The following is a 16,369-nucleotide window of genomic DNA, read 5'->3' as shown; positions in this document are numbered from 1 at the left end:
TGGGCAGCCTCCTGCCTGGGAAATAGCTGAATTTTCCATCAAGCTGTGGCAGGAAAAAGAGGGGTGGGTGGTTGGCCCAGAAACAAGTGGGTAGGGGGAGATCTAACCAGCACCGGGAAGGCCCCCTGTTACAGGCTACCATTCCTGCTGTTTTCATCCCACTGCACCTTAACACGCACACAAAGTTACACGTCACAAGATTGGCCTTTAACAGTTTGAGGTGCAGTTTCACAGAAACCCCTGCACCTATCTCCTTGAAACATGGCAGGCTTCATGCCTTCAGAAAGGGCTACCATTCCTGCAATCTTCATCCAAATCAGTCACAAAATGACCAAGTTATAGGCATTTTAGTGATTCCCCATTATAGCCCATGACTGAATCACCAAAACAGCGTCGAAACTCTGAAACAGGTTCAGCTGAATCGAAACGGAACAGTGATCCAAACCACTGAAACAAATCAACGTCCTCCAAAATGGCTGAATCTGAAACGAAACATAGCCATTTTGCACAGCCCTAATGTATACTGAGGGCCAGGAAGCAGCTATGCTGGCCACATTCTTCCCACTTCCTACACACATGAGCTGCATTGAGAAGCCTAGTGGGACAAAGGAAGGTGCAGAGAGTTAAGGAGAAGTCCTAACTGTCTGTTCAGACACTCCATCAATATCCTCCAATAACTGAGAGGAAGTGTAGAATGGAGATCCTGTTGCCTTGAGTATATGTAACATTTCAGTGGACACAGGATATACAGGAGACATTTTAACAATTCATCCATGTAAATACAGGTTTCCCTCACCAACCGCTGGGGTTAGGTTCTTGAAAGTTTCCATTGGCAAAACCATGGTTGGCAAGACAAAAGGCTTATGGGGAAATGGCAGGTGGCAGGCTGATGCACAGCCATAGAAAAACCGTGGTTACTCAAAATTGTACACTGTGGTAGCCAAAATGGTATATAAAATATTAAGTGTGGATACTGAAAATCATGGCTGGCAAAAACAGTTGTTGTTTTTGACTTTGTCTAATTTGATGCAGAGTGTGTTCTAAGCCAGTGGTGCCTTTTTCGCCAGAGGGCTGGATGGGCAGTGCCTAGGTCATCCATGGGCCAGATTCAGCTGGTGGGCCCAATCTGGCAAGGGGTGGTTGCAGCAGTGCCCCATCCAGCTGCACAGAGGGGGACAGAGGGCATCCCAGCTCCAACCTGACTCATGCGGGGGAGAGAGGGCTTGACCCAGCCCTAAGGCGGAAAGATGGCCCAGCCCCAACCCAACCCTATGGGAAAAAGGGGCATGGCCCAGCCCCATCTAGCCAAGGGAGAGGGGCATGATCTGGCTTCATCCAGCTGTGTAGGGCTCAAGGTTTGGCAATTTGGCAGCTGGGGAGAGTGGCCATATTTATTGCCACCATTCCCCTTCTACCACATTTCCTGATCCGTGGGGAGCCCTTTGACCCAGAGTTTGAGCACCCTTGTTCTAAGTGAATGTGACGTGGCTTCATGTTTGAAAAATGAAGTCTCCCTTTTGCTAATGTACCACGAATATTCTAGGTACAGTAAAAGCTCTGTTAACTGGCATCCATGGGGAATGTGCCGGGGGAGGGCGTTAATCAAATATTCCGGTTATCTGAGAAGTTTTTTCAAGAAAGAAACTAAGCCTTCATTTTAATATAACATTATTATAACTTTTAATATAACATTTTAGCTATGATATAACAACTTTTACTATTTTAACTATTTTAACTTTAAATATTTGAACTACAATATAAGGAATAATAAAGTAAATAGTATAGCAAGACGGTGTCTCTCATAGGTGCTGGTTAATAGAGAATTCCGGATGGTAAAGTGTCAGATAACACAGCTATTACTGTACTCAGTTCAATTCAATTACATTTACTTCACCTCAAAACATACATTAGAAGCATCTTTCATCTCATTTTATTTTACTAGGCACTGGCTTTGGATTTAAATTTTGGGTATGAATAGGGATTAGTTTCTAGTGCTAGAAATTTCTGGGGAGTTTGCAGCACTACAATCTTTCCAGGAGAGGGAGCAATAGAGGCTTTCCAACCTTCAGCTTCCCCCTCTCCCCTCCTCCCCACAAACTGCCCAGATTGGAGTGATCCGCACTAATTTCAATAAAGGTATGCCTTGATGGAAGAGGCCGAAGGTCTGGGGGCCTAATTAGAGCTACAGATAGCATTACTTATTCCAGAGTTATGGAACAAATATTCCTGACAATTTTCACTGAATAAGATGGCCACCACTGGTTTTCTTTTATTTACGTTAATAATGAAAAGGCAATGGCTGCTTTATATTAACCCAAGGTGGATTATTTCACAAGAGCCTCACTTGGTTAAAGAAATTCAAGTCAGTTAAAACTACTACACCATTTATTAGTCATTGCTAACATCTTAAATAACATTTTAGTTAACAAGAATTGCTGTGGTGCATGCTTCTCTGAAGTCAGAGCTAAGAAACAGCCAGCCAAAGACAATTTGTATTCTTTCTAGAAATCTGCTGGGAAATCCAACAGAGCAACTCTTATGGAAGCTTAGTGACAGAATTGCTTTCAGTATCTCTGCCTTTCATATCCTCATCTAAATTACATCTTCAAGCTTCTGTTAGCTGGGGCACTTGAATGAGTCAAAACAAGTTAGCTTATTCCTCAGAGCATGGGAGACTGGGCCATATGTGCCACCATATTCACATTGGCCCCCACAGAACTAGCATATTCTTAATTTATACAAGTTTGTGGATGACACATTATTCAGGAGAGCGAAAAATCAAAGCTGGCTGTGAAGAATTGCAGAAGGATCTCAAAACTGGGTGAATGGGCAACGAATTAGCAAATGAAGTTCCATGTTGATAAGTGCAGTGGTGCATGTGGGATAGAATAACCCAAAATATGCATACGCAGTGACGGACGGTTAGCTGTTACTACTCAAGAAAGATCTTGAAGTTGCTTTCAGAGAACTATCCAAAACATCAGCTCCATGTTTGGCAGCAATCAAAAAGGCAAAAAAGTGATTAGGAGTTAAGGGGATTGAAAGAAAAAACAGAAAACCTTGTCATGCCACTGTATAAATTCATGGTTCTCCCACACCTTAAATCCCAGGCAACAAATTCATTAGGATGCACCAGTCAGGTAAGGGGCAAAGGGTGAGCCAAATCAAACCCATAGACCAGCCCCACATACTGGAGCCAATACAAGGAGTTGATCTGGCATGAATACCTTATGCAGTGCATGCTCCAGATTAGCCCTGTGTGAATGCAAGCAGAGCCGGCACAGGGCTTGCTTGCTGGTTCCAGTACAAGGGGCCAATCTGTGGGCCCAATTCAGACCAATCCCAGAGCTAGTATGCAGAGCTAGTCTGGCAGGGTGCCCCATAGAGCCAGCACACCCTGGATCAACCCCCTCTACTTCAAACGTGCCTGCTACAGCCCCGTACATTGCATGCAGCACATGTTGACTCCAGTCATGTAGAATCATAGAAAATTAGGGTTGGAAGGTTAGGAGGTCATCTAGTTCAGTGGTTCTCAACCTTTTTCGTACCAGGATCCATTTGCAAAGACTAATGGCTTGTCCTGACCCACATGCCCCTGGCCCTGCCAGTGCCCAACCAACACTGCCCCATCCCCCCCTGCCCTGCTACAGCCTTGGCCCAGCTACCCAGCCATCTTCCCCGAGTCCTGGCAGGTACCTGCCCCCCCACATGCACACGCGCGTGTGCACACACACACACACACACACACAGGCGCACACACACAGTCCCCCCGCCTCCACTTCAGCAGTCCCCAAGCCCTGGCTCTCCAACCCCCACTCTCCATACATTTACCTTCATTTGGCTGCTGGGGCTGCTCCCATGACCCTATCTGACTGCATGCTGGCCACGCCCCAACGAGCCCCTTGCAGGCTGGAACGCTGCCAGCCTTCAAGGGGAAACCCATGCTTTCACGTGTTTTTCTGGCACTTGCTTGCACCTCTTTGAAATATTTTTGCAACCCACTTTTGGGTCGCTACGCACGGGTTACGGCACACTGATTTAGTCCAACCCCCTGCTCAAATCAGAACCATCCCCAACTATGTCATCCCAGCTAAGGCTTTGTCTAGCTGAGTCTTTAAAACTGCCAAGGATGGAGAGTCCGCAACCTCTCTGGGTAACCTGTTCCAGTGCTTTACTACCCTCCCTCCTGAGAAAGTTTTTTCTACTATTTAGCCTACACTTCCCTTGCTGCAACTTGAAATCATTGCTCCTTGTTCTGTCATCTGCCACCACTGAAAACAGTCTAGCTCCATCCTCTTTGTAATCACCCTTCAGGTAGTTGAAAGCTGCTATTAAATCTCCTCTCAGTCTTCTCTTCTCTAGACTAAATAAGCCCAGCTCCTTCAGCCTCTCCTCATAAATCACGTGCCCCTGTCCAGGACGTACCCTGCATGCAGCATGCAGGGCTGGCACAGAGTGCATGCTGCACGCAGTGTTGATTCTGAACCGTCCCTGTGCACTGTATATGGGGACAGTCGGTGGGCCCAATCTGGACCAGCCCCAGAGCCAGTATGCAAGGCCAGTCTGGCATGGGTATTACATGTAGCATGTAACCTGGACTGGCCCTGTCCTGCATGCAGCAGTCATGGCATTGCGTCCAGTCCCACATGCTTCATGCCAAATCAGCACCATGGATCACATGCAGTATATGGGGCTGGGACCAGCATGGGCTGCAGGGTTAGTTCAAGACCGATAGGCCATATTGTAGGGCTCCACAGACCAAACGTGGTCCATGGGCTGGATCTTTGACCCCCTTGTCTCATGTCATGCCTGCAGTTCTGGTCTCCTCCAGGTCCAAAAGCTTATAATAGGACTAGAAAAAGGTACACAGAAGGGCCCAGAGGATGATCAGGGACATCTGAACAAGGAGAGACTAAAGTGAATTTTTTCAGCTTAGAGAAAAGATGACTAAATAGATGTCTATAAAATTATGAATGATGTGAACAAGGGAAAGAGATTTACTATCTTTCACAGTACCAAACTGGCATTAGAAAAATCAAGCGTAAAAATTGCAACAAAAAAAAGTTCACTCACACCAAGTATTATTAACTTACAAAACTCGTTGCCACAAGGTGCTATAGGAGCTGATTATTTAATCGGGTTCAAAAGAGGATTAGACAAATTAATACAGGACAAGTCTATCAGTGAGTATTAAAATTATAGCTACAGGTGCAAGCTACAAATTAGGACTTCCTAAGCCTGTACGTCTTGGAAGCTGTAAAGGAAGAGGGGTAAAGGAACAATCTGTCTGTACACGTCCTGAATAAGTAGTCTTCCCCTTAGCATCTGCCCTGAGCCACTGTGATAGACAATATTGGGCTAGATCAGGGGTTGTCAACCAGGGGTACGCGTACCCCATGGGGGTCCTTGGGACAGCTGTAGGGGCACGTGTGGCAGTGTGGGGAAGCAGCGTGAGGCGGCGGCATGGAGTGGTGAATGGTGGCAGTGGCGGCTAAATGCGAGTTCCCTGCCCCCTGCCACCACCATTCACCACTCCACGCCGCCGCCAGCACACGCCACTTCCCCGTCCCCTGCCACAGCCATTCACCACTCTGTGCCATTGCTGCGCACTGCTTCCCTGTCCCCCTGCCACCACCATTCACCACTCCGTGCCGCCACTTTCCCATGCCACCAGCTTCGCATCCGGCCAGCTGTCAGCACCTCCATCTCTCCCCCATCTGGAAGGGGGTACACTCCTTAAAAAAGGTTGAAAACCTCTGGGCTAGATGGCTCTGTAGTCTTAACCAATATAGCATCTCTTCTGTTCTTGCATAGCTCCAAACAGTCTTGCCACTCAGGCCCAACTCAGAGTTCTGCTCTGCCATTCTTCCTGTAGGATCTTGGGCAAGGCTCCAGCCTCCAGGCAATTCAGTGTCCTCAACTGTTACGTAGCAAGCCCTAGATTCACAGAAATGTCACTAGCATGAGCTCATTCCTTGTGGGGCATTCAGATAATGTGATGGTGGCACCATATATAACTGCTTTCAGAAGCGGGAACATGCCCTTGATCCTTGCACTGAGTGGTTTTGGTGAAGCTAAAGTATTTGATAGAAATCAAAAATAGCTATATTTGCTTGAGTTTTAATTAGGCATGTAAAAATTGCTTTAAAAATTAACTGTCTGACCTCCTCCAATTATGTTGGTTAAATGGTTAACCAATAACACAACAGCTCAGATACAGCTGTTGCTGGGAAATGTTTCCTGGCCCCTTGGGGGTGAGGGGAGGGGTGAAACTCAATGCTGGGAGGGAAGGAGCACCTGTGAAGGGGAAGCTAATTGCTTAACTGATGAGTCATTAGGCTGCCCACTGTTTTCTTCTTTAACCTCATAGGCCAGGAGTGGGCAATTATTTGGGCTGGAGGGCCACTTAGTAGGGCTGGGTGAACCGGCTAGTAGCACAGTTTCATTTCGACTTCTGCAACCTGGTGGTTCCCCTCTCTTTTAGAGTAATCTTTTTATGCTATTCGTAAAGACTTAAACATGAAAGGAACCAAGTCTGATTTTGCTCTGAATTTCTGGACAGTGCCTGGACTAGTTCTCTCTAAATGCAGCCTACCAAGTCACTAGTGATTTCCTAGAGGGAGTTTTGCAGCAGCCTCTCCTGCACTACCTCATTATCAGGGTGAAGGTAGGGTATGGTTAATTGATCTAGCTGCAGCTACTTACAGCAAGGGGGTGTGGACATGCCACAGAGAAGCCAATATACAGTAAGCCTGTCTGCCAACTCTTACCCCAAAGTGAAAGCTAAATCAAGGTAGCAGTCCCATCTAATATAGCTTTCATTCAGGGCAGGGTCCAAGTGGATTAATCAGCATATATTGGGTGCTCTGCAAATTTGCTACAGAAGTTCTTAACTCTAATTTCCTTCAGCTGTCTTTCCCATGCCAGGCACTTGGCCATACAGCACCTTTTATCTTGTAAGATCACTTGAGGACAAAAAATAGTTCAATCTCAGACATGTACACTGGTGTACCTAACATCAAAATTGATGAACTACATCTTTAAACAGCTATCCTGATTGAGGTCTTTAGGAGCTCCTGTCATATGAGCCTCCTCATTTTTTAAACAAATGAATTGAAATCCCATATCACATCAGCAGCAGGATACAGAGCTGCAAATAATAATCTGTCACCATTTCCATTGTAATGGTGCTGCTCAGAGCATGTATGCATAATAAAACAACAGCACCCTGCTAAGCTCAAGCCTAGTTACATCCTATAGTACAAAAGACAATTAGAAGGCTGGAAAATGACTTGTCCTTATAACTTATTACCACGCTCTAAATAAAGAAGCTGTCTTCTAGCAAATGGAGCATCTTTTTATTTTGTCAGAGCTGTACCTTCCAGGACAATGAATCAAGCATAGCTCTACACAAACACACACAGCAACTTCTGCAAAGCTACTGTACTTTTGGATGGATTTCAAAGTTCTTGGTAATGCACAATACTGTGCCAGGGGCTCAAGGCAAAGTGGACATGTACCAGCTTAAGGCCAAATCCTACTTCGCCTTAACATATTTAAGTGGCAATTCTGCAGTTCCACCCTTTTTTGCACTTCCACCCTGTGTGGCAATAGGGTTAGTCATGTATGCACATATCTGCTGGAAGAAATACAGAGGGGAAGAATAACCCTCATAACTAGGGGTGCACTGATAGAGATTATTTGGGCCGATACTGATGGCTGATTTTTAAGGAGGCATATCAGCCGATCCGATTCTGATATGCAGCTGAGCAGTGTGGAGACCAGCGTCGGGCTGGTAAGTCTGGTGTGGGGGAAGGGAAGGGGTATGGGGGTGCAGATTGAGGCCCCCGCAGTGAGGGAAGGAGTAGGGCTGGGGCAGGCACTACTCAGCCAGGGTGGGGAGGGGCACAGGATGGAGCCATGAGCAGCTCGTCCAGTGGATGCAGGGGTAGGGAGGCAGCTCCCACCCTGCATGCACCCTGGGAGGGCACGGGAGGGCATGTGCCTCTGGATCTGCACGCAGAGTGGGGCAGGCTGCTGTGCTCTTCTCAGTGTGGAGCTAGGCCCGGCTGCGCTTGGAGTGGGTAGTGGCAGTGCTGGCAGGAGGGCTGCAGCCTCCCCAAAATTCGCTGTAGCCCCCACTTAACTCCACTCCCAGTGCTGTTGCTGCCCACCCCGTAGTGCAGAACGGTCTGACCCAGCCCCCAGCCATAGCCCACCCCACCCCGCACACAGATCCGGGGTCACATTCACCCCGTGCCCTCCTACAGTGCACGCAACAGCGGGAGCTGCTCCCCCAGACGAACTGCTCATGACTCTGTCCCATGCCCCACCCCACCCAAGCAGTGCCTTCCCCAGCCCCACTTGCCCAGGGAGCAAGAGACCTAGGTCTCTACGTCCCAATTCCCAGTGAAATGCTGTAGTCATGAGGCCACAAATCAGGCATTTCCTCAAGCCCCACAATGGCTGCTTCTTAAAGCTAGCTCACTGAGCAGCCAGGAAGAGAGGGTATGTGGAGCCAGAAAAAAGAGACAGGCCAGAGTAGGGGATGGTTCAGTGAGGCAGATGCTGCCCTTTGCTTTAGCCTTCGTTTCTGTTCTGCTGACGCAGGACCATCTCACTGTTGTTGATCCATTTCATCCAATGTATGAAAGGCACAGAAAAGAGGCAGGGGCCAGAATGTTGGACCCCTTCTTCCTTCTCCATTAAACAACTGTTAGTCATGGTATTTTCTGTGACTGATAAAAAGGGAAGCAGAGAGGAACTAGCTATGCAAGTCCAAATAGCATCCACCCTCTGCATAAGTAGCAAAAATTACACTTGCATGACTATAAGCGTGCCACTTCTGTGCAAAGGTGAAATAGGATTTATCTGTAAGCGTCCCGAAACAGAAAAGCAAAGTACCTGAAAGCTTACTAGTATCACTTCTCTTAAAAATGCGTACCATGTATTATACACCAAACCAACCCTGGAGGTTTTGCGCCTCTAGGACAGATAAAAGGCTATATAAAGCAAACGCCTTTGCCACATACTTAGGGAATTTCTAGAATCATTTACAAACTATGCATTACATTTAATCCCAGGGACAGACCATCCCAAGGCCTTTAACCCATTTAAGTGCTCCACACTGGTGCTCTGCACATGGGCAGAATTCACCAGTGTCTAATCTCTAGTCAGCAGCACTCAAAACCCTGTTTGGCAGAAACCCCGAACCTTTAGGAGCATAGCCTTTTCCAGCTTGCAAGTGGCTGCCCTTTCCTAGGAAACAGAGGGGGATTCACCAAGTCTTTTTTACAGAATGCAAGTAACTCCCACAGAGAATTTGGTCTGTTTCATAGATGACTTGCAATGGAGTCAAGGAGTACAGAATGGCTTATCTGTGATGCTGTTTAGCTACTGGATCTGTTATACCCCACACTCTATAGTAATGTGCACAGAACAACTCAATCAAGCAAGTAAACAGAAGATGTCACTTACTGGTGTTATGGTCTATGTAATAAACTCCAACTTGAGGATCATAAGCTTCTTCCCATCCTAATGGCAGCTCATCACTAATACAGTCAGCAAAGGTTAGTGGCTTAGTATACCTGAAATACAAAATAAATTGTTTTAAATGCTACATGTCCAGCAAAGTGATTTGAAAAGAATACCAATAACTTTTCTTAAAGGGACTCAGTTGGAAAATGATGGAAAATGATGGAACCTTATGTTTTGATGCGTGCCATTTTTTTTAAGCGATGATCTACAAACAGTCCCTCCCTTTAGTCTAATATAGCAGGATGATATAGTTACTTTGCCAGAATTCCCAGACCTCATCTGCCTCAGCCAGTTGTCATTCAAAAGGAGAATATTAAGAATATTGCCAGGTACTGGTTTTTTTATGTGCCTGGAAAGTTCATAGATTAAATTAGGACTCCTTTTTTTGTCTTTGTCAAACCTATCAATATAGTATGCTGCTATTTAGGCACTGCATACTTTGGTATCCAAGGTACTCTTCCTCCATAAAAAGCTATTAAAACCAATAAGAACAACTCCAAACATTAAAATAAAATCAAAGAAACAAAACAACCCCTCCCCCCACCACCACCAAATTTTTCACATCTGGTTGGGTGACAAACTTTTCTTATCCCACTAAACTTCCTGTTTCATGGAACAAGATCGTTCAAAGTCAAAAAACCTGTGTGTGCACGTCTACTCCAGGAGTCAACAGCACTGGGGTGTGGAAGGCCGAATTTCAAGTCCCAGGTGAGTCCACAGATCCTAAATATTCACCAGAGCAGGGATGAGTGCTATAACCCTCAATTCCAAGTGCATCATATTGTGGGGCACAGTCAGTCTCTTCCTGACCCAGCCAATTAACTGAAACACGATTCTGCAAAATTCAGTTCCCATTTTACTACACTTTAGTTGCACATGTGTGCACAGATATAAACACACCTTAAGAGAGACTGATCCAGAGAGGGTACGGCAGCATGGCTGGTCATGTTGCACATGAGTTCTTGGCGTGGGGTCTGACCAGACCCCCTGTTCTCATGGAGGGATCATGGGGTAAACGATGCTGCTGCTCTTAAAATCGTAAATATTAATTGTTTTAATAGTAATCAAGAGTAATCGCTACAGACTTGTTCCATGTTTCTCTCAGAAAGCAGTGGTTTAAAACACCATGCATATTTTCCATGTTCTCACAATTTTAACAACTACAGTTCTCCAACCTAGTTTAGCCAACTTGAGCAGACACGTAAACAAAAAAATCATATCCGATTCCAAGCACCTTGTAAACGAAACAATGAAATAGAGCCTCTTGCCTACGGAAGCTAATGATTTCTACCTAGCGTAAGATGATGACATTTATTTTTCATTTGTATAATACATTTACTTCTACTAAATTTCAAGAGGTTGAAAGGAAAATGTCACTTGCTATAAAAAATACCAGCCACATTTAGTGTTTAATTCTGAATTTCATAAGAAAATGCCTAGCTCTGTCCTTAGAGATGATGGATCTTCTATACCAAACGTATACCTGTGGGGTGGGGAGGGGAGGATCAGACAGGAAGGGGGAGAGCACTTACCCTCCTATTTCTGCACAACAATGCTACTACACTAGCACAATGCATGCACCATTTTCTGGTGTAAAACAGTCCAGCCCACACTCATCTAAATCTATGCACTGCTTTTAAAAGAAAACCTTGACAGGAACATGGCCAGGGCACGTGCCCTGGAAATTTCTTCCTTTTGTAAGTCCAACTCAGCTTATGTCAGGTAGAGCTGCTCAGTCCTGTGCCCTGGTTGTAAATGGCAGCTGACCCGGGGAAGAGCAATAAGTTTTCTCTCTCTCCACAAGCCAACACAGGCACTAATATGACCTCAAACAAGGCCATACATGAGGAGGCCTTGTATCCCTCAGAGGCAAAAAAATTAAAATAAATAAGTAAAATAATCACATTGCAGACAATGATGGGGTTAATCAAAATAACTGAGTGCTTTACATTTTCTTATGAAGTCAATGCAGTACATGAGCCATAGCTGTTCACGTGCTACCCAGTAAGGCTCACATCAGATATACTCAGAACATTTGTCAGTGTCCTCCCATGCCAGTTCCAAGCAGGAACATTAAATAAAAGTTACAGCAACTATGGATTGCTAACATACATTCAAATGACAGAAAAACTAGTTCTCCCTCTTTTCAAACAGAACTCTTGTAAGTGTAGAAGTATTTAATATACTCTTCAGACTGCTAGTACAAATGGAGGGGAATGAACGCAGTGGCACAGGGGCCTTCTTGCAGTCCTGCATTCCTGTTTACTTCTCAGTTATTAATCTATATAAATATAAGCTTCTTCCCAAACTTTCCTTCTTCTGGCTTGGCCTTCCAAGCCAAGCCCCCTTCCAGCCCTTCACTCAGGTTCTGCATGGAGAGTCTGCGAGATGTCAGCATGCCCGGCTGGTTCTGTTCCCCTCCTCCATAGGTGTGGGACTCTTGCACCTTTCCAAACTGTTTGGCTCAAGATCCTAAGTCCCAATTTAAAGTATAAGTTTCTACTTCAATTCAATTAATTTTGTCATTCAAGCTTAAACAAGAAAGTGAGTTGGCCTTTCCTTATTGCCTTGGGTAATTCACATGCATTCCTGCAATAATTTTGATTGCACAACCAGCCTCAGAATGGCACTCCTTTACCTTCAGGCTCTGAGAGATTATTCACACTGTTATTAAATAGACACAGTGCGGTTTTTGTTTTGTTTCATATTTAAGTAGTGCCAATCCATGCAGCCATTCTGAAATAAGAATGATGTTCTATGAGCCTGCCTTCTTGTTCAGTACTATTAGGAATAAATGAACGTTGGGAATTCTTTTTAAAATCTGAAGTATTCCTTTAAGAAGAAAACTGAAATTGCTAACTCCATGCTTGCTTATTTTCTGGTATTTTTTTCCCAGTAAACTATACATAAAAAGTCTGACAGACAGGCTCCTAGCTCTGTGCTTATTTGGCAAGGCAGTGGAAGAATGGTATGACTGGATGCTTTATTTCACTTAATTGCTGTATTTGTTTCTTGTGAGAGACATTTTCCCTACTCCTCCCCACTCGCTCCAAACCCAACACACCAGCACTCTCCACTTCCCCCACTTAAAGTTCAATTCATCCTGAAGGCCAGGTGGAAGACTTGGTCACAATTTGGAACGTGGAGGAACTCATAGATTCATAGATGTTTGGGTCGGAAGGGACGTCAACAGATCATCGAGCCTGACCCCCTGCCCTGGGCAGGAATGAGTGCTGGGGTCAGATGACCCCACCCAGATGCCTATCCAGCCTTCTCTTAAAGACCCCCAGGGTAGGAGAGAGCACCACCTCCCTTGGAAGTCTATCCCAGATTCTGGCAACCCTTACTGTAAAGAAGTTCTTCTTGATGTCCAGCTTAAATCTGCTCTCTGTCAGTTTGTGACCATTGCTCCTTGTTACCCCAAGAGGCACCCTGGTGAACAGAGCATCTCCGGTTCCTTGATGCACCCCCCCAATGAATTTGTTGGCAGCCACAAGATCACCTCTCAGCCTTCTCTAGCGGAGGCTGAAGAGATCCAAGTCCTTTAGTCTCTCCTCATAGGGCTTGGCCTGCAAACCCTTAACCATATGAGTGGCCCTCCTCTGAACCCTCTTGAGGTTATCTACATCCTTCTTAAAGTACGGTGCCCAAAATTGGACACACTACTCCAACTGCAGTCTGACCAATGTTGCACAGAGGAGAAGTATCACCTCCTTGGTTCTATTTGTCATGCATCTGCTAATGCATGATAAAGTGTGGTTAGCTTTACTAATGATTTCATCACACTGACAATTCATGTTTATCCTGTAGTCCACTATGACTCCAAGATCCCTTTCCGCTTCTGTGCTGCTGAGAGGGTCATTTCCCAGCCAGTAGGTGTGCTGGCTATTTTTACACCCTAGGTGCAGCACTCTGCACTTGTCCTTGTTGTATTGCATCCTATTATGTTCTGCCAACTTTTCCAACATGTCCAGGTCTGCCTCCAATCATTCCCTACACTCCGGAGTGTGCACTTCTTCCCACAATTTAGTATCATCTGCAAACTTGGACAGAGTACACTTCACGTTCATATCCAAGTCACTGATGAAGACATTGAAGAGTGCAGGTCCAAGGACCGAGCCCCGTGGGACCACACTACCCACATCCTCCCAGGTCGATACCGACTCGTCCACCACCACTCTGAGTGTGGCCTCTAAGTCAATTTGCCACCCACCAGACTGTGTAATCATCTAAGTCACAGCCTCTTAATTTATTTATGAGAATGGGATGAGATACCGTATTGAAGGCCTTCCTAAAATCCAAGTAAACAACATCCACCTCTACTCCTGCGTCTAAGTGTTTTGTGACCTGGTCATAAAACAAAACCAGATTAGTCAGGCATGATCTACCTGCTATGAATGCATGCTGCTTGCCCTACTGCATTATTTTTCCCACTGGACTTGCACAAATATAAACCTTAATAATTTTTTCAAAGACTTTTCCAAGAATAGAGGTGAGACTAACTGGCCTATAATTACTCAGATCCTTCTTCCTCCCCATCTTGAAAATAGGGACCACATTGGCCCTTTTCCAGTCCTCCAGGACCTGACCTGAGTGCCACAAGCGCTCAAATAGCCGTGCCAGTGGTTCTGCTATGACACCAGCCAATTCCATCAGTACCCTCAGATGCAGTTCATCTGGGCCTGATGACTTATATGCATCCAGCCCATCCAAGTGACTCTGTATCAAGTCAGCGTCAACAGTTGGTGGACTGGCATCCCTCTGATGCCCATCTAAGAACCCATTAGAAGACTTGTCTTGACCCTTGTTCAGGAACACTGAGGCAAAAAACTCATTAAAGAGCTCAGCCGTGTACCCCCTGTCTATCACTAATTGCTCCTGCTTGTTCAGTAGGGGTTGTAGGCTGCCTTGTGCTTTCCTTTTACTCCTTACATACCTAAAAAATATTTTTTGTCATCTTTAATTTGTGTTGCCAGCCTCAGCTCTGTAATTACTTTGGCCTAACTGTCTCCCTGCAAAATATACTCCTCCTTGGTAGCTTCCCCCTGCTTCCACTGCCTATATGCTTCTTTTTTTGCCCTTAGGCTTCCCTAGATTTCTCTGTTTTGCCATGGAGGTTTTTTGGCCCCTTTCTCCTCTTTCCCTCACAATGGGATCGTTTCCCTCTGCACCCAAAGGATCCCTTCCTTTAGGAATGATCACCCTTCCTGGACTCCCATCTTGCCAATACTCCTATCTTGCAGTGCATCAGTGACTAAACTCCTGAGCACACTGAAGTTAGCCTTACTAAGGTCAAGCACTTCTGCCCTACTAGTTATCTTTCCCACCCTACGCCATATGGTGAATTTGACTGATTGATGGTCACTGTCCCCAAGGTGACCATGAATCTGCAGCTCCCTTACCAGGTCATCCTCATAGCCAACACCAATTCCAGTAAGGCATTGCCCCTAGTAGGACCGTATACCTCCTGCGTTAGGTGAAGGTCCTGTATGCAGGTTAAGAACCTACGTGAATGGTTGGATTTGGCTGAGTGCTGCTCTCAGCAGATGTCAGGGTGGTTTAGGTCTCCCATGACAACCATGTCCCTAGACCATACAGCCTCTGACAGCTGCCTTAAGAATTCCAAGTCTAGCTCTTCCTCTTGATGCGGTGGTCTGTAGCAGACCCCCACCACCAAGCCCCTTTCCCCTGACCTCCACGTATCCTAACCCACAATACCTCAGCTTTCTCCTCCTCTGATCCCATTTTGATTAGGGTAGATACTCCTTAACATAGAGAGTAACCCCCCTCCCACTTTCCTTCCTACTCTATCCCATCTGTACAACCTATACAACTCAAACACTTGTTCACTAAACCCCAATTACATGTACAAGCTATGTTTAGAGCCCGTCAGAAAAATCACCCTGTGAATCATTACATGCCCAATACAAACCTCAAAACAATCTTTTCAGCCTTTCATTTGACAAGTCACATGGCTGTAAAAGATGAGTTTCTGTAACAATGTTTACTTTGCCACTTATGTTTTGCAGAACTTGATCAGAAAGAATGATCTTGCCCTGCTTAGACAGTTATGAAAACCTGTATTCACTGATTTCCAACCAACCAACAGATCTCAAGCAAAGAGAGGTGCCTCTAAATCCCAGAGAAAGGCAGGGTTTTAGATGCACCCTTCTTCTCAGCATTTCTTACTGGCTAGCTTCCACTTAGGCATCTAAGAAACCACAAAACTCAGCCCACTAACTGCCCAAGCACTGTATAGGGGAGCCTACACAACAAAAACAGGATTGAAGATACCATTAAATAGCTAGATGTCTAAAAATTAGATGTTGCAATGCAGAAGTCCCCCTTGGTGTCTAGCCCCTGATTCTTAACTCAAGAATCTATGGTTTTTGGATGGGGCAGCCTTGTTTTTTCTTGTTTTCTTAAATCTGGGCAAAAACAATAAAAACAAACGAACAAAAAGGGTCTATATTTTTATTAACAGTACATCTGAGAATAGATTTAGACAGGAGCTTGCAGCGAAGAATGAGGAAGAATACCAAAACAGCACTTCTACATCTGTTCGAAACCAACATCAAGAGACATGCTAATGTACCCTGTTCAGTCCTATTTTGTAACTAAAAGCATAGGTTATGAATCAGATCTCCTTGCTTCTGACCTTGAAACCTGGGGCAATTCCTCCATGCCATGGGAAAAAACAACCATCTGTGATAGCATTGCAACTGTATATGCTACGTACAACCTCAGTTCTTTTAGGAGGCCTGGGTGTGGCTCACCTGCCGTCCTCCCTCTCCCGCCACAGAGCAAACACTTACAGCATGCGTGGACTAGG

General features: G+C 45.5%; 1 protein-coding gene across 1 annotated transcript in view; it reads right to left on the bottom strand.

The window, feature by feature from the left end:
• The window catches only part of WWC1 (WW and C2 domain containing 1), a 98,368-nt gene extending 86,433 nt beyond the window's left edge, over positions 1–11,935 (bottom strand). Inside the window, exons 1-2 of the mRNA XM_019505995.1 lie at positions 11,847–11,935; positions 9,478–9,587 (exon numbers count right to left, since the gene is read on the bottom strand). Coding sequence (XP_019361540.1) covers positions 9,478–9,587; positions 11,847–11,935 — 199 coding nt within the window. The remainder of the gene's footprint in view (positions 1–9,477; positions 9,588–11,846) is intronic.
• Positions 11,936–16,369: the final 4,434 nt, after the last annotated feature.

Source organism: Gavialis gangeticus, unplaced genomic scaffold, assembly GCF_001723915.1.
Source record: "Gavialis gangeticus isolate Ggan-Ray unplaced genomic scaffold, GavGan_comp1, whole genome shotgun sequence".
Taxonomy (NCBI): domain Eukaryota; kingdom Metazoa; phylum Chordata; order Crocodylia; family Gavialidae; genus Gavialis; species Gavialis gangeticus.
The sequence above is the reverse complement of the archived record's forward strand: the minus strand, read 5'-3'. Positions and strand labels throughout refer to the sequence as shown.